Below are 22500 nucleotides of genomic sequence, written 5' to 3' on the forward strand. Positions count from 1 at the left end.
GAACACGGGTTGGTCTCAGCGGGGGGGTCGACTCAGGGTGCAGAGTCATAACCCCTCCCACAAACTTACTGCATGTTGTACTTCCTGGCGCTCACCACAGTACCTAGCATTGTGTGGCGTCTTGCCCTAGCTATCTGTGTTGTATGCGGGGAATGGGTTAACCTGGTGAGTGTTGGTGCTTTGCACTTGGTTCTGTGAGCGTCCTTACTGCACCCACAGAGACATGTTGTGGCTTCTCTTTATTTAGATAAAGGCGTCTGCGAAAGGGCCTGAATGTAATTGTTAATGTAAGAACAAGATAAATAGAGTTGTAATGCAGTATGATGTGAACTAAAGCGTGTCACTGACCTGGCGGGGGAGGGATTTGGAGCGTTTGAAGCGGGGGCTGTTGGGCGGGTCGGCCCCGAGGGTCCCGTCGGCCCCCGTGCTGATTGGCCGGCGGCCGGCCGTGGGGCTGCGGGGGTTCTTGAACATCAGGGACAGCCGCTCCACCCTCAGCAGCGAATGAGACTTCTTCTTGGGCTTTCTTCGATCCGCCGCCGCGCCAGGGGCGGAGCCGTCGTCCGTCTCCACGACGACCTCGCCGGTGAGGTCGCTGTCGACGCCCGACGACCGGGGCGAGCGCGACGCGACAGACCAGCTGGAGGACAGCCCCGAATCCCGGGAGGATGAGGAGCCGCTAGAGAACCCGTTCGGCCGGGCCTCCTTCTCGCTCCGGCCGGTTTCAGCCGATTCCCCTCGGACCGCCGGGTCGTCCGTTCCGTTCCTCCCCCCCTCCCCCTCCTCCTCCTCCTCCTCCTCCTGCTCCTCCTCTGAGTCGTAGTAGAGGTCGGGCGCCAGGTCGTGGTGGACGGCGTTGGCCAGGATGGAGCTCAGATTATCTGGAGGAAGAGGAGATGCACTCTGACTAAAGGACGGAACGGTGTCTAAGCAGAAGAGACAGAGAATAACCTGATCTGCTCTACAGCTCAGCACTTTAACTATCTGTAGTAGTGCTAAGTGAAGTTACAGGGGGTTGACTCTCAGCCAGAAGGTTCTGGGTTTGTTCCCCACTGTCTGCAGTCCTCTAGCAAGAGGCCCTAACCCCGTCTGCTTCCTAATGACATTTACTTCAACTTCTGGGTCGAGCTGAACAAATCCTTTCCTCAATGATCACCAATGTCTGTAGAGTCGAATCTAATCTGTATCTGGAGAGAAGAAACGTTGTCTCCTTACCAAAGTTGTCTTTCTCCCAGGGACACACGTGGCATTTGGCAAACGGCAGCTGGAGCACATCCTCAGGACCTGAAGAAACAACCAAACCCTCCGTTGACATTGAGTGACGTGACTTTTGTTTACTTCACCGCCTCCTACTATTCTCTGCAGACAGCAGGAGGAGAAGGAGGAGGAGTTCAGCAGAACACCGTCTCATCCTCTGTTCAAAGTATTCTTTGTTACATATTGCAGAACTCATCCCGTTCTTCATCATCCTCACCTTCGTCCCCGTCTCCGGAGAGTTTATCGGCGCTGCGAGGCGACCCTCTGCTGACCTCGCCGCCGTTAGCCTGGGAGCTAACTAGCCCGAGGCTCTGGGCTAGCTGCTCCATCCGCCCCATGAGAGCCCGCCTGGCGGTCTCAGGCTCCGCCCCCGAGGACGCGGCCGTCTCCATGCTGTCCGTCACCACGGCGAGCAACTCCTGCAGCTCCTCATCTCCTCTGGCCTGAGGAGAGAGATAGAGAAGAGAGAGAGAGAGAGAGAGAGAGAGAGAGAGAGAGAGAGAGAGAGAGAGAGAGAGAGAGAGTGCGAGAGAGAGAGAGAGAGAGAGAGAGAGAGAGAGAGTGCGAGAGAGAGAGAGAGAGAGAGAGAGAGAGAGAGAGAGAGAGTTATGTTGGGAGAAATCCCAGAATAGATGGACCAATGACGTCATTGCTGCTGTTTCCAGAATTCAGATCTCGGACAGAGGAGGTTGACGGTCCAACATTTCTAGGTTTTGCAGACCGGGATTCATCACAGCACTGGTTTGCTGTACACTGCTGTACACTCGAATTACCCATTTAAGGTTTAACTTCTCTTTAAGAACCAGAAACTATTCAGAGACACTTATCATCTGGAACATTCACTGGACAAGAAAACACACTCTCTGCTCCAACACATTACATCACACAACCAGATATAGAAAGAGAAGAAAGAAAGAGGAGAACCATCGCTCACAGAAGATCAATAGACAAACGTCAAGCAACATCCAATTCTGGTGGTCAGGGGGAGAGAGGAGAGAGAGAGGAGAGAGGAGAGACAGGAGAGAGAGAGGAGAGAGGAGAGAGAGGAGAGAGAGGAAAGAGGAGAGAGGAGAGAGAGGGGAGAAGAGAGAGAGAGGAGAGGGAGGGGAGGGAGAGGAGAGAGGAAGGAGATGAGAGAGAGGAGAGAGAGAGGAGAGGAGAGAGGAGAGAGGAGAGGGGAGAGAGAGGAGAGAGAGAGGAGAGGAGAGAGGAGAGAGAGGAGAGAGAGGGGAGAGGAGAGAGAGAGGAGAGAGGAGAGAGAGGAGAGAGAGAGGAGACCAGTCCTGGGGGTCCAGGTCAGAGAGGTGACCAGGCATGGAGCAGTCAGCTCACCTGCAATGCGGCTTGGAGCCGCCGTGGGGCATACGCGTTGCCTAGCGATGCCCGGACGGCGTGGGAGACGAGGTGGACAGCGGCGGCCCGCGGGGTCAGCCCCCCCCGTTGGAGCTGGTCTGAGAGAGCCCGGACGTCTGGGGGCCCAGCCTCCCCCCCGCCCCCCAGCAGCACCGTGCTGCACACACACACACACACACACACACACACACACACACACACCGGCATGTGTTCAAACAAAGGGAACCCACACAAACATAGAAACAGAGTATACAGGCATCCATGCATGTGTTGGAATGATTCAACACACGCGCACAAATACAAATGAACATGGACACACACACACACACAGGCATGTGTACACCATACACACACACACACACACACACACACACAAACACACACTAGGTAGTCACACATACACACACACACACACACACAGGCATGTGTACACCACACACACACATACACACACACACACACACAAACACACGGGGTAGTCACACATACACACACACACACACACACATTTTACATTTAGGGCATTTAGCAGACGCTTTTATCCAAAGCGACTTACAATAAGTGCATTTGTTACAATAAGTATATTTGTCATAAGAAGTGAAACAATATATCGCTGTCGGTACAGTAAAGACGTTCATAGAACCAAGTGCAAGTATTACAATCGCTAGGCTAACCCATTCCCCGTGTAAAGCAACGATAGCAGCTACTGTAGATGCTACACAATTAAGTACCTTGAATAGGTGCAATGTACAAGTGCCAGGACGTACAACATTCAATGGTGGCTGTGCATTGGTTTCTATGCAGAGTCGAGATGAACTCTGAACAGGTGAGTTTTGAGTCTTTTGCGGAAGCTGGTGAGCGACTGCGGTCTTGACATCGGTAGGGAGCTCGTTCCACCACTGAGGTGACACACACACACACACACACACACACACACACAGGCATGTGTACACCACACACACACACACACACACACACACACACACACACACACTAGGTAGTCACACACACACACACTGATTTCATATCTCACATGGTCTTAGCGTGTTGGTTCCCTGTATTCAGCCACTGCTCTTCTCTCACCAGCCTCTGAAAAGAGATGCCTGGAGACACACACATGAATTCATCCATGCACCACATGTTATTACTCTGGTGTCAGTCTGTAACACATAGCCCCTTGGTAACGTGTGAGTCTCTGTAACGGGTGTTTACGGGTGTGAATTCACGTCTGTCGTGTGGTCGCTGGAGCTCTTTGATCCCCTTCCGTTGGGAAGGGGATCAAGGTTGCGAACCCAAGGGGTTCCCAACCTTAGGTCGAGATCCCATCGGGCCTGTCTGATGCATATGGAGTCGCAGGAGAACGCTGACTAATGAGATATAAATATGCAGATATGTAGATATTCAAGCAGAGATATTTGCATATTTTCACCCGTGAGGAACTGATATTTTACATGCAGATGTTTATCGGGTTGAAACTGAAAATGGAAGATTTTGAAAATGGAGGAATTTGTGGTCACAATGAGATACGATGTACCTCATTGTGACCACAAATGCTTCCATTTTCCGTTTTAACCCAATCAACATTTGCACGTATACCAGCAGGTGTACTGGGTACAGCTGTGAGGAACTGAGTCCTGATGACCTGGGGTGACTTGCGGTCACGATGAGGTCAACCACCTGCTGGCTGAGTGCGGTCTGATCGTTACCTGGAGCGCGGAGCTCCGTGGAGAGCACCTTCAGCAACCGCCTGGAGGCCGAGCTGCAGGGCTGGGGCCACGACAGGAAGCTGTGGAACAGGCTGTAGGCCTTCTGGAGAACAGAACCTTCTGGAACCCAATGGGAGGTCTGGGGGAGCACAGGAAGTGGTTAGCTAATGCACCTTTCAAAATAAAATTAAATAAATGTTAACAGAAAATACATAAAAATAAAGAATGTGCGTTATCACCTTCATAAATATTTATATTTGTATTTAAATGTGTATGAATTAAATGTCAGCAAATATTCAAAAATAAAATACACAGTAGCCTATTTAAATCAAGAACCAAAATGAAATGCTGGTTTATCACTGACCTCTCTGTGAGCAGGATGCAAACAAAGAATTACAAAATAAAAGTACTTTTATTGTACATGTTGGTGTAATGTGGGGGTGGGGGTGAGGAAGGAGGCTCACCTCGAGGAGGGTGGAGGAGAACAGCAAGGTCAGAGGCACCACCAGCTCATACTGACTGGACTCCAACACCTGGAGATACAGACCACTTACTGCTACCAGTCAACTCCTGCTAATATCCCAGATACCTCCCAGCGACCTCCCAGTTACATCCCAGTGACCTGCCACTTACATTCTAGTCAAAAGGACAATCTTTTAAAATATATTTTAATAATAAAAGTATTAGAATCTGCATAACTTAAAAAGTACAAAAGTATAAAATATTAATGAGGTTCATTGAGGTTATGTATCTACGGGTTAGATGTTCTCAGGTGGGGGGGTGGGCTGTGAAGAGTTAGGAGTTCTTTAAGAGGGTGCTGTTGGTTAGGTGTTGAGGAGACCCCCTCACCTCCTGGGTCTTAGTGAGGAGGTGCTGCAGGGTTAGGTGTTAGGGTGGTGGTGGTGTTAGGGTGGTGGTGTTAGGGTGGAGGTGTTAGGGTGGGGGTGGTGTGGTGGTGGTGTTAGGGTGGGGGTGTTAGGGTGGTGGTGGTCTTAGGGTGGTGGTGTCAGAGTGGTGGTCTCAGGGTGGTGGTGTTAGGGTGGTGTTACCTCCTGGGTCTTGGCGAGATGGTGCTGCAGGGTTAGGTGTTAGGGTTGTGGTGGTGGTGTTAGGGTGGTGGTGTTAGGGTGATAGTGGTGGTGGTGTTGGGGTGGTGGTCTTAGGGTGGTGGTGGTGTTAGGGTTGTGGTGGTGGTGTTAGGGTGGTGGTGTTAGGGTGATAGTGGTGGTGGTGTTGGGGTGGTGGTGGTCTTAGGGTGGTGGTATGGTGGTGGTGTTAGGGTGGTGGTGTTAGGGTGATAGTGGTGGTGGTGTTGGGGTGGTGGTCTTAGGGTGGTGGTATGGTGGTGGTGGTATGGTGGTGGTGTTATGGTGGTGGTGTTAGGGTGATAGTGGTGGTGGTGTTAGGGTGGTGGTATGGTGGTGGTTTTAGGGTGGTGGTGTTAGGATGATAGTGGTGGTGGTGTTGGGGTGGTGGTCTTAGGGTGGTGGTATGGTGGTGGTGTTAGGGTGGTGGTGTTAGGGTGATAGTGGTGGTGGTGTTAGGGTGGTGGTGTTAGGTTGGTGGTGTTAGGGTGAGAGTGGTGGTGGTGTTGGGGTGGTGGTCTTAGGGTGGTGGTATGGTGGTGGTGTTATGGTGGTGGTGTTAGGGTGAGAGTGGTGGTGGTGTTGGGGTGGTGGTCTTAGGGTGGTGGTATGGTGGTGGTGTTAGGGTGGTGGTGTTAGGGTGGTGGTGTTAGGGTGAGAGTGGTGGTGGTGTTGGGGTGGTGGTCTTAGGGTGGTGGTGGTGGTTTTAGGGTGGTGTTAGGGAGGTGGTGTTAGGGTGGTGGTGTTAGGGTGGTGTAAGGGTGGTGTTAGGGTGGTGGTTTTAGAGTGGTGTTAGGGAGGTGTTAGGGAGGTTGTGTTAGGGTGGTGGTGTTAGGGTGGTGGTGGTGGTTTTAGGGAGGTGGTGTTAGGGTGGTGGTTTTAGGGTGGTGGTGTTAGGGTGGTGTTACGGAGGTGGTGTTAGGGTGGTGGTGTAAGGTTGGTGGTGGTGGTTTTAGGGAGGTGGTGTTAGGGTGGTGGTTTTAGGGAGGTGGTGTTAGGGTGGTGGTTTTAGGGTGGTGTTAGGGTGGTGTTACCTCCTGGGTCTTGGTGAGGAGGTGCTGCAGCAGGATCACTGAGTTGTTCTTCTCCCTTCTCAGCAGCTCCTCCAGACCCCAACGGTTCAGACTTAGACCGGCTGGACACACACACATGTACACACACACACATGGACACACACACACAGGGTTACACACGCATGTACACACACACACACATACACACAGACACAGAGGGGTTACACACAAATGTACACACACACAGGGGTTACACACACACGCACACACACACACACACAGACACACACAGGGGTTACACACACATGTGCACCCACAGACACACACGGAGGCACACACGCATGGAAGCACAGACACACACATGCACAAACAGAGACACACATGTGGGGCACAGACACATGTACACACAGACACGGATGTACACACACACACACACGGTGGCACACACACACGGAAGCCCAGACACGTGTACACATTTACATGCATGCATGAACACACACACACAAACACACACACAACTACAAAGCCGCACACCCCTCTGTCTCTGCTGTCGTCAGCGTGTCTTCCTGTCACAGTGCTTTCGATTCCCATTTGGGTGTTGTGTTGCAACAGCCGCCTAGCAACGGTCGAGCCCAACACGCAGAGCTGGGGTTTGTTTATTAGTCGCTCAGCATTCACTCATTTCACTCATTCATTCCTTCATTCATGCATTGCTCCAGGTATGTATTTCTGTTAAAAGATGAGAAATTGCTTTTCTCTCCTCACCTCGAGGTCCGAGACTCACCGTTCCAGAAGTCCTGGTTGGGGGCGTCGCGGTGCAGGCCCGCAAGGCACCGCTGGAGGGCATGGTGGATCCGGTCCTCTGTGCACGAGCTCAGCTCCATCTCACATGGCCCGAAGGCTGGGTGGCCAGACCCTGACCTAGGCCCAGATCCAGACTCAGACCCACACCTGAACCTAGACCGGGATCCAAACTCTGCTCTGGGCAGAGAAGGCAGAGCGAGGGCAGTGCAGGCTCTGAACACAACGACTTATCCTTATGTCCCTCGCACCAAAACAACCTGTTTCCTTTAGCGCGGTTCTTCCTGCCGTTGGCCGGCGATGCAGAGACTTAATGTTCACAGCGAGCCTGAAACCCCCGAGTCATCGCTTCCTACATACGTGAGTCACGGGCTGTCGACACGGCGGCCGGAGAGGAGCGGTCGAAAGCAGAAGAAGAGAGGACTCTGCTTCTCCATTTCATGTGTTTCCGTCCCTCTTACGCCTCAGATGAGTTCAAACATGAATGAACAGATGCCAGCGCTGAGGACAGCAGAGATCAGACCTGTTCACAGGGTGACAGGCTGGGAGGTTACCTATATGTTTACAACCACAGGTTATTGTTCACCGACAAGGTACAGAGAACCACATCCGACAGAAAGTGTACGGGTTGTGTGTGTGTGTGTGTGTGTGTGTGTGTGTGTGTGCGTGTGTGTGTGTGTGTGTGTGTGTGTGTGTGTGTGTGTGTGTGTGTGCATGTGTGTGGTTGTGCCTATGTGTGTGTATGTCTGCCTGGGTGTGTCTGTGTGTGTGTGAGACTGTATGCATGTGTGAGGGTGTATGCGTGCAAGCGTGTGTGTGTGTGTATGTGTGTGTGTCTGTGTGTTTGTGAATGTATGCGTGTGTTTGTGTGGGCGGCTTCTGTTTTTGTGTGTGTGTGTGTGTGTGTGTGAGGTTAATCTCTGCCACCCTTAAAATGGACTGCCTGCTCTTCCTCCTTGACTTCATGTCTCTCCCTGATTGGCTGCTGTGTGTCGGTCGACGCCCCCCATTGTCCTCATGTCGGTGTGTTTCCTCTCTGGGACCTCATAAAGATTCATAAAGAATCATTATGAGCTGATCTTTTGACTAGAGACAAATTTACACCTAAACCAGAACTCTGCAACAGGTTTCCTGATGGCAGACTTGTTCTGAGATGTCTTGTCCTCGACTCTGCATAGCCTCCAACCCCCCGCCCAACACCCCCCTCCCCTCTTACGCACTTATTGTATGTTGTACGTCCTGGCACTTAGAAATAGCAGTAGCATTTTGTAGCATCTTATCCTAGCTATCTCTGTTGCCTACGGGGAATGGGTCAACCTAGTGAGTGTTACTGCTTGGCACTTGGTTCTATGAACATCCTTACGGTACCGACAGAGATATATTGTTGTTTCTCTTTCTTCTTACAAATGTACTTATTGTAAGTCGCTTTGGATAAAAGCATCTCCTAAACGCCCTAAATGTACATTTTATTTCAGGACTGCTAACTGTTGACTGGGCAGGCTGCTGGAGACTAAATAGTAATGGTGTTAGAAGATACTTCAGCATAACCCTGGTGTTTGACCTGAAGACACAAGAGGATAACCAAACCTTATGAACACAAGCAGTAGAAAACTAGAAACAGACCTTACTTATTGATTAACCTCCCTACTATAGTAGAATGAATATCTTGAATATATATCTCTAGGTTAATGCAATTCATAACCCTAAACAATTTAATTTATGAATTCAAATTCGTAAAATAATGTCTGATACGTTGGTACTCTGTGTGTGAGGTAGGACCCTGGTTCAGATCCCAGCTATTACATTCCCCTCTGGGCTTTAACAGGCTTTCATATGCAAAGTAATAATTCATTATTCATTCATGGCTACACTCAGGTGTTCTGATTGGTTTAAATTATTCCACTGACCTTTGATTCACCACATATATATACAGTTCAAGAGTACATTTGGTTTTGATACTTTAACTTTTGAACGTCGCATTTGTAGGACGTAATTTCTCAACGCTTCCGTTCGGATTCCGCTATCTCCCATTTGTTTGGGTTTTCAAACCGGTTGTCAGTTGGGCTTCCGTAGTCTACCTCCTATGCGTATCACAACCAACAGAAGGAGATAATGCACAGCATTGCAAACCATTCATCTGAATAGTTCAGCATGGTGCATTCATAACCTGCACCTGTACCTTTCCATATGCCGCCCTGGTAACGTGACGTATTGTGCGTAATCAGTGCCAAGGGAGAGACAGACCTACTGGTCCAGCCTATATTAACAAAGGCCTGTTCCTAAATTGACCACCATTTTTTATTGGTTGAAATAGTTTTTATTAATTGGCGTACTTTGTTACGTTCAATACTAACAAATACTATACAGACGATAGGGCGCAGGGAGGTGTAATGACCAGAGTTGGCCGGCAAGCGGCGCTGTTTCCGCTCTATGTCCACCCGCCCTCTGGGAGGCGAGAAGGGCTGCGGAAGGACGCGCAGAGTTGGAGCGCGGAGAGGAAGCGCGGAGAGGGAGCGCGAAGAGGGAGCGCAGAGAGGGAGCGCAGAGAGGGGAGGACGCGCAGAGAGGGAGCGCAGAGAGGGGAGAACACGCAGAGAGGGGAGGACGCGCAGAGAGGGGAGGACGCGCAGAGAGGGAGCGCGGAGAGGGGAGGGAGCGCGGAGAGGGGAGGGAGCGCGGAGAGGGGAGGGAGGCAGAGAGGGGAGGGAGGCAGAGAGGGGATGGGACAGCAGTCGCTGGAGGTGCCAGAGGTGTGACTGAGTGAGGAGACGCACTACCAGTTGGTGCTTTGCCATTATCCCTATTTTGGATTTTTTTAAGGAGATTTAATTCAGAAGAGATAATCCTAAAGTACTGCGGGGAGTGTGAACGGAACGGGTTTTTTGGAGTTTCTTCACTTTCTTTTCGGTTTGAACTGTGACTCGGAGACAGTGTTTCTTGTGGAGTTTCCTCGTAAGTTATATTATTATTTTTATATATATATATATATATATATATATATATATATATATATATATATATATATATATATATATATATATATATATATATTATATTACTTGTTAATCTTAATTGTGAATGCTTTACTCTGATGGCATCTCGCTCTACTTACTAATGACTCAAGGATTGCATTCGTTGTTGTTGAAAAATATAAATCGCTCGTTTTTGATACTTTTAAACTGAAATGTTCAAGCCGCGGCGGTTTAATTCATATATTAATATCTAATCTCTTCTCATCTTTCTCGGGACCCGAGGACGGTGGTCCGAGATGCTCTCCGCGTGGCGGCTCTGGGTTCCGCTGGTGACGGCGATGCTGCTTGGCCGGGCGGCGCGCGGCGGCTACGGCCTCAGCATGTTCGCCGCGCAGTCCTCCCCGCCGGACCCCTGCTACGACGAGAACGGGACCCCCCGGCGCTGCATCCCGGACTTCGTCAACTCCGCGTTCGGCAAGGACGTGCGCGTGTCCAGCACGTGCGGGAGCCCCGCTGCGCGCTACTGCGTGGCGGCGGAGAAGGGCCCCGAGGAGGAAGAGGAGGAAGAGGAGGAGGAGGAGGAGAGGACGCGGGAGTGCCACACATGCGACGCGGAGGACCCCAAGAAGGCGCACCCGCCGGCCTACCTCACTGACCTTAACAACCCGCACAACCTGACCTGCTGGCGCTCCGAGAACTTCGTGCAGTTCCCGCACAACGTCACGCTCACGCTGTCGCTGGGGAAGAAGTTCGAGGTGACGTACGTGAGCCTCCAGTTCTGCTCGCCGCGGCCCGAGTCCATGGCCATCTTCAAGTCCATGGACTACGGCAAGTCCTGGGTGCCGTTCCAGTTCTACTCCACGCAGTGTAAGAAGATGTTCGGGCGGCAGAACAAGGCGAGCATCACCAAGCAGAACGAGCAGGAGGCCATCTGCACCGACTCCCACACCGACCGGCACCCGCTGACCGGGGGGCTGATCGCCTTCAGCACGCTGGACGGGAGACCCTCGGCGCACGACTTCGACAACTCGCCGGTGCTGCAAGACTGGGTGACGGCCACGGACGTCAAGGTGACGTTCAGCCGGCTACACACGCTCGGGGACGAGAACGAGGACGACTCGGAGCTGGCGCGCGACTCGTACTTTTACGCGGTGTCGGACCTGCAGGTGGGCGGCCGCTGCAAGTGCAACGGCCACGCGTCCAAGTGCGTGCGGGACCGTGACGGAAACCTGGTGTGCGAGTGCAAGCACCACACGGCGGGGCCGGAGTGCGACCGATGCAAGCCGTTCCACTACGACCGGCCCTGGCAGCGCGCCACCGCCCGAGAGGCCAACGACTGCGTCGGTAAGCGAAACCTCCTCATTTCACTCCTTACCTTCTTACGGTTCAATTCAATTCATTTCAATTGTATTTGTATCGGCCTCAATGACAAGTACAGTCTCAAAGAGCTGAACAGGCCATATATTTATGCCCCCTCCGACCCTAGCCCCCCAGAGGGCACGAAAAAACTCCTTAATTAGTAGGCCTAAGGAAGAAATGTTTAGGAGGAACGCAGAATCGGGGATCCCTCCTTCCAGGGATGATCAGGAGTGCAATGGGTGCCGTCATTGACATACATGCATACATACATGCATACATACATACATAAATGCATACATACATACATACATACATACATACATACATACATACATACATACATACATACATACATACATACATACATATACACACACACACACACACACATACACACACACACACACACACACACACACACACACACACACACACACACACACACACATACACACACACATACTTACAGGCAAAACATTTTAAATCGGTGATGGGGTCCTGGCCGGTTAACCATAAGGAGATGCATTCAGTCGCAGTCACAGCAACACGATCATCCACGCATTCGCAGTCTTCCGGTTCACTTGCTCCACGGTGGAGGTTGTTAACGTTCACTCCCCAGAGGGAGTCCAGTCGTTACGTGAATTCATGCTTTAAATTAAGGTCTTGAAATTGTTTTGGGTGAGCGAAACGTTGTTTTTGTTTGTGGGAACTATTGGCACTATTTGTTATGATGGATGTTGTATCAACGCACACACTCTACGTAGGGATCTATCTCCTTATCCTGGTGTGGACGGTTTTATTAAAAAAAAAAGCTTACGTTTCTCTGTTTCTTTAAGCCTTATAATATTTAGACTATTATATTTTGCATTCCTTTATGCAAATTAATAATTAATTGGCTGCCTTTATTGAGTGCGTAAAGTTGGCCTTTAATACACGTTTTACGCTTCGGGTTTTAAGCATGCATATTATTGTGAAGATAAATAAATGGCTTGTTCTTTAAGAACGGTGAGGGGGCCTTTAGCAATCAAACCTAATAAGTGAATTAATATCCTACACTCTAAATAAAGCAACTAATACAATTGTCATCGTAATACAATGTAATTGCAATAACATTGCAATTAAAAAGTATTTTAAACCCTTAGAAGCTTTTAGGCAAACTCAATTGAACGCCTATGAGGCGAAGGCATATTGCTTATTTTATTGAAGGCAAAAACTAAAAGAAATGTTTAAGAATTTAATGACAGAAATAAGAAGTCAGACCACGTCTTGACTTTTCAAATCCACTTTTAAAACCTGCTTAACCACAAAACAAACAAGAAAATCAGCCTTTAAATCGGAAGAGAGACCAGGGGGTCCGATGGGAGACCAAGGGTCCAGCGGGTCGGAAGAGAGACCAGGGTGTCAGAAGGGAGACCAAGGGTCCAGCGGGTCAGAAGAGAGACCAGGGGGTCAGAAGAAAGACCAGGGGTCCAGCGGGTCAGAAGAGAGACCAGGGGGTCAGAAGAGGGACCAGGGGGTCAGGAGAAAGGCCAGCATGTCAGAAGAGAGACCAGAGACAAGCGTCTCAGAAGAGAGACCAGGGGGTCAAAGGAGAGACTAGGGGGTCAGAAGAGAAACCAGAGACAGCCGGGTCAGAGAAGAGACCAGCAGGTCAGAGGAGAGACCAGAAGGTCAGAAGAGAGACCAGCAGATTAGAAGAGAGACTGCTTGGTCAGAGGAGAGACCACTGGGTCAGAGGAGACCAGTAGGTCAGAAGGAGACCGCCGGGTCAGAGGAGAGACCGCCGGGTCAGAGGAGAGCCCAGTCGGTCGGTCTGATGGGTGTCATTAGTCCCAGGGTTCCCCGCTGTTCTCCAGAGATGGATGCGGGGTTGTGGTTTGCTACCCAATCCCCTGCTCTGTCCGATCGGGCAACGACATGTTTGGCACGTAGGGGGCAACCGTCATAGAGCCTTCTGACCGAACAGCCCGCACCAGTGGAGTTCAGGACCACATCAGAGTTTACCCACAGGATGGAATCAACGATTTAGTCCCTTGTCAAAAACACCACAAGGACCCCCACCGGGGACCCTGGGGGGTGGGCCGGGGAAGAAGACACTCCTCCTCCACACTCCTCCTCCACAGGAGGCCGTGCTCCACCCCCCCGGGTGGTGCAGCGGGGCAGAACAAACGAACAGCATGTTCTCTGCCCTCTCCTTTCTGCCGCTGCCCACTCCGCCCACCGGTTTATTTTACTGAAACAAAAGCATTGTCAGCGGCGGGGCGTCCATCACCCTGTCGGCCCCGCCCCCTCTGTGTGGGATCAGATAAAGACGCCGTGAGCATGCGGCCCGCGGCCCGGGAACGAGGGGAACACTGGGGGGGAGGGGGCTTTGTAGGGTGGGGGGGGCGTGCTAATTAAAGCTGTCTGGTGGTTCCACGGCTCCCAGCGCAGCGTCACAATGCCGGCCTTGCAGTGTTGCCAGATTGGGCGAGAAAGTTGGCTAAATCTGGCAACACGGCCTGCTCGGTGGCTCACGTTGGGACGGCCTCTCAGGGTGGAGGGGGGGCGGGGTCAGGGTGGAGAGGGGGGCGGGGTCAGGGTGGAGAGGGGGACTGTCGCACGGCTCACAGGCCGCGAGGAAGCGAGACTGAGAGCAGGTCGTCCTTCTGATTCGCTCTCTGTTTTTTCAAAGCGTTTACGTTGGCAGCTCTACCTTTTACATTCCAACCAACTGCTGTCGCATGACATGCAGATGAGTTAATGTACTGGATAGACCGGCCGGGGAGATGTGGTGCCTTTTCCCAATATTCATTCCTGACCACCTCAACATTCTTTAAATAATATATATATCGATGTAATTATATTTGTAGTTTGTCACTGCCCTGAGCCACTAAAACGAATTCATGAATATGTTACAATTACCCGAAATACACACTCTTACATCGATGAAGTGCTACACACACACACACACACACACACACACACACACACACACACACATAAACACATACACACACACAGACACACACACAGACACATTGACATACACATACACACACACACACACACATAGCCACACACACACACAAACACACAAACACACAAGGTCTCTCTGTCTGAAGCAACTGCATCTCATTCGACGTATTTGCGGAGTGCAGTTTCCACCCGTGACCCCGTGATGACCTCTTGTTGACCCCTGACCTGCAGGTGCGTCTCTGCTTCATGTTTGTGACTGAGGACCTCTGTGAGGACCTCTGTGCATCAGCGTATGGATGACTGTCCGTCTGTCTGTCAGTGTGTCCCTCTAGGTCTGAGTTCTGCTTTGTTCGGCTGAATGAACCAGACTGGTTGATCAGGACGTGTTCCAAACCACGCCCCCTTTGATCACCTGACCGTCCCTGGCTCTCCCATTGGCTACTGGCTGTTTTATCTTTTTGATGTTCAACCAGAAATTCAGAAGATTTTTGTTTGTCTCTGTGAAGCTCTGTGTTTCAGCTTCCGAACTTTTCCTGAGTGTCGGGAATTCCGTGCCGTAGAATTCCTGTCGTCTTCGGCCGCTGGTCTTATCAGATCAGATTCCTCTCCTTTGTTCTCTTCTTCTTTTTACAACCCCGATGTTTATCACTGGCCTGCCCTGTTCCCCGCTGAGAGGCGGGGCCCGCCCCTTGACCCCAGACAAAGGTCAGAGGTCAGCGTGTAGAGGTCAGACCGGCCCTGATGACCCCAGACAGGAGTCAGTGTGCAGCGACCTTTTGCTTTTATATGATGCTTATATTTATATATTATATTATAGATTTATTCAGTCTCAGAGCGAAGGGCTTCAGGGTGCTCGAAGGTTCCGGGTTGAACCCCAATGTCCGCATCCCGGAGCAAGGCCATAAAACCAATGAAGAAGGTTTGCTCCGACCTGTGGCATGTGGCGGTACTACGCCCCAGGAGGCTGGGCCCTGATTGGCTGATCAGGAGACCTGGCCCTGATTGGCCGATCAGGAGGCCGGGCCCTGATTGGAAGATCAGGAGGTCGGCCCTGATTGGCCGATCAGGAGACCAGGCCCTGATTGGCCGATCAGGAGACCTGCAGGGCGGAGCTTTATAGCGCCTTCTGCATCAGGCCCTCGTTTCAGACACGCTCCGACCGCCCATGTGACCGAGCGGAGTTATATCTCAATACAATGATGTCATAAACATTCTAGTAATGTCTCTCTCTCCTCCTCTCTGCCTCCTCGCTGCCTCCTCGCTGCCCCTCTATCTCTCTCTATCTCTCTCTCTGTCTTTCTGTCTCTCTCTCTCTCTCTCTCCTCCTTGCTGCCTTTCTCTCTCTCTCTCTCTCTGTCTCTGTCTCTGTCTCTCTCTCTCTCTCTTGCTCTCTCGCAGTTCCCACGCTCTACATCACTTGTTCTGGACTCTGGATCTTCTTTTTTAAAGATTCCTCTTCTGTTTGTTTTTCTCTCCCTCTCCATCTCTGCTCCCCTCTCTGTTGTTCTCCCCCTTTTCCCCTATTTCCCTCTCGCTCTCTCTCGCTCTCCGTCTTTCTGTCTCTCTCACTCTTAGTCTCTCTCTCTCTCTCTCTCTCTCTCTCCCTCTTGTTATTCATTCCTGCTCCAGCTGTGTGTGTTGCTGCCATGTGGCTCACCAGGACCTGTAATGCAAGACGTTTGTGCGCACTGCATTTCTAATGAGTGTAGTTTGTCAAAGTCACAACCTATTATCGCATTTCACAGTTTACAGTGAGGCGTTTCTGAACAAATTAAGCCTATTAGGGTAATTGAATTAGCAAAACAGCGATAAAACATTCCTAAACAACAATAATGAATATATTTGGCTGGTCTAGATTGTTAATAAATATGTCAATAAATATGATATATGAATTCTATCCATCTTTCTGTCTTCTTATAAATGTATCTGTATTGTCTATCAAGTGTTTACTTTTACGCTCTCCATCCTAATTATGACTTAATCAGAGATCGTCTGCAGCCTAAAGCCATGAAGACATGAAACCTAAAGCCGCCTGAGGTCACGCAGATATGCAGCCAAAAGCCATGCAGTCCTGCAGTCTAAAGCCAAGCAGTTCAGAGTCTAAAGCGCTTGAGTCCTGCAGTCTGAAGCCATGCATTGATGCAGTCTAGAGCCATGCAATGGTGAAGTTTAAAGCCATGCAGTGATGCAGTCTGAAGCCATGCAGTCCTGCAGTAGGAAGACGTGCAGATCTACAGAGCGAACCCAAAGCCATGCTACTCATTGAGCTGCATGTGTTTGATGCATGAGCGTCCCCACTGGCCTGGTAGTCCAGCCCCATGTTTCACAAAGTCCATTAAACAAAGAGAAGGGGATCTCTGGAACCCCTGGTCTGGTACGACAGTACGATGGGTCCTGAGGGCACGGGTTTCGTGTAAAGGTTCTGTTTGGTTGAGCTCTTCATTTAAGGCAGAGCTTTCTCACGGCTGTTTGAAGCATCTCCAGCACAAGGGCTGGAAAGGTGACTCAAAGACATGCAGGACAGGCAGCCAACATACAGCCTGTACCTATATCCTGACCGCCCAGTGTGTAGAGCAGGGCATTAACCACCGCCGGGTTAGAGGATCCATTCCTGCTTGGCCCTCATCATGAGAGCTATTGTAACTCACTGTGCTGTAAGATGCTCTCGATAAACCGTCCACCGATGGGCTCTGGAGCGAGGGTCTGTGCATGGGAGGCCCAGCCTGGGGAATGGCATCACTCTGGTGGTCTGGTCGGTGGTCTGTGGCTCTGAATTGCATTAGCCGGTCGATGTATGGTTCCAGTCGTAGGCAGTGGAGTGGCCTTTGAAGTACGGTGCTTCACGAGCCACAGTCATGTCGAACCAAGTGGCCAGAAAACCGTAGCGCACACACACACACCCGCATGCGATTGTGCACGTTCACACACACGTAGACACACACACATCGCAGACACTCACATGCACACACTTATGCACACACAAACACACACACACACACACTCGCACACACTCACACGCACACATTTACGCACGCACACACATACACACACACACACACACATGCATACACATACACAAACACATACGTGTTGCTGTGCAACCATAGAGACAGGTTTATTTGATGGACGATTGTAGCCGCAGGTGTGTGTGTGCGTATGTGTGTGTGTGTGTGTGTGTGTGTGTGTGTGTGTGTGTATGTGCGTTTTCCGCTGTTTATAACAACAAAAGGCAACCAAACAATGAAACAACATCACCCACTGAGAGCAGGATTCCCTCCCCCTGTTGTTATGCGGACTGTTTACGTTGCATTACCTTACATTACGTTTATTTAGTCCACGCTTTAATCCAAACCGACAACCGTGGAGACACAACCCACAGACTGAAAACTCATCAACCAGGAAAACCGACGACATTCTTTATTCATGGGCCCGGATGCACTAAGAGAGAGAGAGAGAGAGAGAGAGAGAGAGAGAGGGAGAGAGAGAGAGGGAGAGAGAGAGAGAGAGAGTGAGAGAGAGAGAGAGAGAGAGAGAGAGAGAGAGGGAGAGAGAGAGAGAGAGAGAGAGAGAGAGAGAGAGAGAGAGAGAGAGAGAGAGAGAGAGAGAGAGAGAGAGAGAGAGAGAGAGAGAGAGAGAGAGAGAGAGAGAGGAGAGAGAGAGAGAGGGAGAGAGAGAGAGGGAGAGAGAGAGAGAGAGAGAGAGAGAGAGAGAGTTGGTGGCGCCAAGGGGAAATGGATGCACATGTTGGATCAGATGTTGTGATGTTGGAGCCCTGAGGAACGGCTCATCAGCAGGTTAACCCTGCAGCCCTGGTGTGTGGGTGTCTGTGTGTGTGTTTGTGGGTGTTTGTGTACGTATGTGTGTGCGTATGTGTGTGCGGTGTGTGTGTGTCTACATATGTGTGTCTATGTGTGTTTGCGCGCCTGTGTGTGTGTGTGTGCAGCAGGGAGCCTGTGCCACGGAGCGTGTCATTCCATTGGTTGATTAATCATTCCCAGACTGCTTTGCTCCAGCAGGGAACCCCCCCCATGACCCGGCCCCCAGCTCGCTGTGTGTCCCTGGGCCACCTAGGAGGGCCGGCCCCCCGCCGAGCTGCCTGCTCCACACACACACACACACACACACACACAAAGATGCACACACACACAAACACACAAACACACACACACACACACACACACACACACACACGTAGACTCACACATAGATAGACCCACACAAATCCTCTCACACAGACACACTCACACATTTACCACCCACTTACCCCATTTACCTCCCTGTGATAAAAGCCACCCTCTTACACACACACACAGACGCATACACACAAACACACACACACACACACACACACACAGACACACACAAACACACAGTACCCCCCCCATCCCCCCACAAACACACACACACACACACACACACACACACACAGACCCCCCAATACACATGCGCGCACACACAAACACACACACAACAACACAGACCCCCCCACCAACACACACACACACACACAGAAACCTTCAACACTCAGCCTACCTCTCTGACCTGGACTGTACCTTCTTCATGTGCTTTACAAAAGACGGGCAGAAATGCACCCTGGTCCTGGTTCACCACCGCCCTCCTCCATCCCTCATGGGCCAAGAGGATGGTCTGTACTCTCCATACCGGCTCCATACGGCCTGAACACATCCTGTATCTGTCTGCTCCCCTGGGCTCTGGAGTGGGCTGTGTTCCGGAGCCTCTGGTCAGAGGATCTGAGGATACCTGCGTCTCCAGGAGTCCTTCCCCTGAGGCGGCTGCTGCTCCTTCCTCCTCCTCTTCTCCTCCTCTGAGAGCGGAGGAGGAATCTGCTGCTTGGTGATGTGAGGGGAGGAGATCAGATAAAGGAGGAGGTGGTGGAGGAGGAGGAGGAGGAGGACAGCGATGTAAATATAGCTCCCAGGCCGGCAGCACGCTGACCTCCTCCTCCTCTCCTCCCCTCTTCTGGGTCTGAGAGAGATGGAAATAGTTGACTGTTCCTCCCAGAGTTTAGTCATTCAGCAGACGCCGTTATCTGTGGAGGGGAGTCTTGCTCTAGGCTGCCTTCAGGTGTGGACACTGGGCATCAAACCCAGTGCCTTCGGCCTGGGAGCCAACAGGCTATCTACTTCTGCAAGAAAGTGTAACGGGGCTCACAGAAGAAATTCTAGAAAAGACACCATATATAGAGGAAGCTCTGATTATCACGTTAGCGAGCATACAAGCCGCTTGCAATACACTCAAAACCATGAGTGCACCCACTGTATGTCTTTGAGTTCCACGCCTTAATGAATAACTATATTGTTCAAATCTTAATATCATTATTATTATTCAGAAAAATATATCCTGTATTGCATTATGAGTCTGTATGTGAGCGAGTGTAAGGGTGGGACAGACAAACAGACAGACAGACAGACAGACAGACAGACACAGACAGACAGACAGACGGAAAGACAGGGATGGAGCGAGCTGTCAGGAGAGAAAGGGAGGGAAGGTAGACTGACTTAGGGAAATGTTGAGCTCCGTTGGGGAGAGAGAGAGAGAGAGAGAGAGAGAGAGAGAGAGAGAGAGAGAGAGAGAGAGAGAGAGATTTGAGAGTTGTATTGCTCTGTTGCTTTCCTTATGTATCTTCAGATTTATATGCATATTTCTTTATTGATCCTGAGGGGAAATAATTCCTGTTACAATTGAAAGATAATGGAATACATTTAAGTAGACTATACATTTTGGACCAACATCGATACATTAAAGTAAGACGATACGCAGAGTAAGAACCTCCCTTGAGTTCGGAAAAAAGTCATCCCAGCAATGTGAGCCTGGCTGTTTTGACGTGGTGGCCGGGCTGGCTGGTTACGGATAGCTTGTTATGGATGGCTGCTCTGGGAATAGGGAGGGAAAAGACAATAAACGTATCGGGGGGGGGGGGGGGGTTGTCTGATTTATGGACGACAGCCTTCCGCTCAGCTTGTCCGCTCACAGCGGGGAGGCTGTTCCTGAGCGACGGCGCACTCCTGCCGCGGGGTTCCCCCCCCCGCAGACCCTCACCAAGGGGGGGAACGCGGGGAGACCGGGAGTGCTGCCAAACCCCGGGCCCATTCGGGTGGAGCCGTCCCGTTCAGAGCCTCAGACAGGTGGAGCCGTCCCCTTCAGAGCCTCAGACAGGTGGAGCCGTACAGTTCAGAGCCTCAGACAGGTGGAGCCGTCCCCTTCAGAGCCTCAGACAGGTGGAGCCGTATAGTTCAGAGCCTCAGACAGGTGGAGCCGTCCTGTTCAGAGACTCAGACAGGTGGAGCCGTACAGTTCAGAGCCTCAGACAGGTGGAGCCGTCCCGTTCAGAGCCTCAGACAGGTGGAGCCGTCCCGTTCAGAGCCTCAGACAGGTGGAGCCGTACAGTTCAGAGCCTCAGACAGGTGGAGCCGTCCCGTTCAGAGCCTCAGACAGGTGGAGCCGTACCCATCAGAGCCTCAGACAGGTGGAGCCGTATAGTTCAGAGCCTCAGACAGGTGGAGCCGTCCTGTTCAGAGACTCAGACAGGTGGAGCCGTACAGTTCAGAGCCTCAGACAGGTGGAGCCGTCCCGTTCAGAGCCTCAGACAGGTGGAGCCGTCCCGTTCAGAGCCTCAGACAGGTGGAGCCGTCCCGTTCAGAGCCTCAGACAGGTGGAGCCGTCCCGTTCAGAGCCTCAGACAGGTGGAGCCGTCCCGTTCAGAGCCTCAGACAGGTGGAGCCGTACAGTTCAGAGCCTCAGACAGGTGGAGCCGTCCCGTTCAGAGCCTCAGACAGGTGGAGCCGTCCCGTTCAGAGACTCAGACAGGTGGAGCCGTCCCGTTCAGAGCCTCAGACAGGTGGAGCCGTCCCGTTCAGAGCCTCAGACAGGTGGAGCCGTCCCCTTCAGAGCCTCAGACAGGTGGAGCCGTCCCCTTCAGAGCCTCAGACAGGTGGAGCCGTTCCGTTCAGAGCCTCAGACAGGTGGAGCCGTCCCGTTCAGAGCCTCCAGACAGGTGGAGCCGTCCTGTGTTTACGTCCCGAGTTGGAGAGCTTCTCCCCGAGGACGCAGCGGTCGTCTGGACAAACTCCAGGCCGGCTGTTTATTGGTCCTCGTCGCCGCCCATCTGAGCCGCCGGCCACAGGTGCCTCTGATGATAGCATTAGTACCGCAACGGTCAGGTCCTGGCGCTAAGATAAATAGCTTAGAGATAGTGCCAGCAATACATCAAGCTAGTGCTAGCACTAAAAGCAAGCTAGTGCCAAGATCAGGATAGTGCTAGGGCTAAGGTCAGGCTAGTGCTAGGGCTAAGGTCAGGCTAGTGCAAGGGCTAAGTTCAAGCTACTGCTAGGGCTAAACTCAAGGTGGTGCTTGGGCTAGAGTCCAGCGTTGTACTTCAGGTCGAGGTGATTTCATCGATGAGGTAGGGGGGTCCTTAAGCATTATTTCTCAACACATTTTCTCAGAAGTATTTGTGTCACAAGTTTGATGATTTCCAAACACACTTGGACATATTTTCCCCTGGCACGTAACGCCTCTCCCCGCCTGACGTATCGTAGCAGCTCCCTGAGAGAACGTAGGAGTGAGTGAACACCACGCTGTTTAATGACCTTCTCACCACCTCCCCATAAACTCATACATTGTAGGACCTAAAGACCCAGACCAGTCCCCTGCAATCTGTCCACCGGTCTCCATGCGATGGCTCCATTAAACTCCCGTTTAGATAAACATACAAAGGCTGAGATAAATACACAAATATATTCTGATCATTAATCCGCTCCATTATATTATTATTATTATGTTACGCTGCGTGTCGGGGGGGGGCGGGCAGTGTAGGCAGCTGTGTGGGCGGACAATGCTCGTCTAATTGGTAATCTTAGAGTCTCTGGTCAGTTCCCACAGTCGTGTTGACCTGAGGTTTCATCATTACTGCTCACTAGTTTTATTTTTAAAAGGCGCTTCAAGTCAAGCTGCTTAACGAGCTGCAGCACTAGGC

General features: G+C 51.3%; 2 protein-coding genes across 2 annotated transcripts in view; one reads left to right on the top strand and one right to left on the bottom strand.

The window, feature by feature from the left end:
• LOC307082748 (phosphoinositide 3-kinase regulatory subunit 5-like) overlaps positions 1–8204 on the bottom strand; it is a 14112-nt gene extending 5908 nt beyond the window's left edge. Inside the window, exons 1-9 of the mRNA XM_079746415.1 lie at positions 7199–8204; positions 6436–6536; positions 4781–4849; positions 4317–4455; positions 3644–3713; positions 2590–2767; positions 1475–1700; positions 1216–1284; positions 349–881 (exon numbers count right to left, since the gene is read on the bottom strand). Of these exons, the coding sequence (XP_079602541.1) occupies positions 349–881; positions 1216–1284; positions 1475–1700; positions 2590–2767; positions 3644–3713; positions 4317–4455; positions 4781–4849; positions 6436–6536; positions 7199–7298 (1485 nt within the window). The 5' untranslated portion in view covers positions 7299–8204. The remainder of the gene's footprint in view (positions 1–348; positions 882–1215; positions 1285–1474; positions 1701–2589; positions 2768–3643; positions 3714–4316; positions 4456–4780; positions 4850–6435; positions 6537–7198) is intronic.
• Positions 8205–9975: 1771 nt separating this feature from the next.
• Positions 9976–22500, top strand: part of LOC307082992 (netrin-1-like) — a 35926-nt gene continuing 23401 nt past the window's right edge. The window contains exons 1-2 of the mRNA XM_079746761.1: positions 9976–10167; positions 10470–11531. Coding sequence (XP_079602887.1) covers positions 10484–11531 — 1048 coding nt within the window. The 5' untranslated portion in view covers positions 9976–10167; positions 10470–10483. The remainder of the gene's footprint in view (positions 10168–10469; positions 11532–22500) is intronic.

Source organism: Pollachius pollachius (genome assembly GCF_949987615.1).
Source record: "Pollachius pollachius genome assembly, chromosome: 11".
NCBI lineage: Eukaryota > Metazoa > Chordata > Actinopteri > Gadiformes > Gadidae > Pollachius > Pollachius pollachius.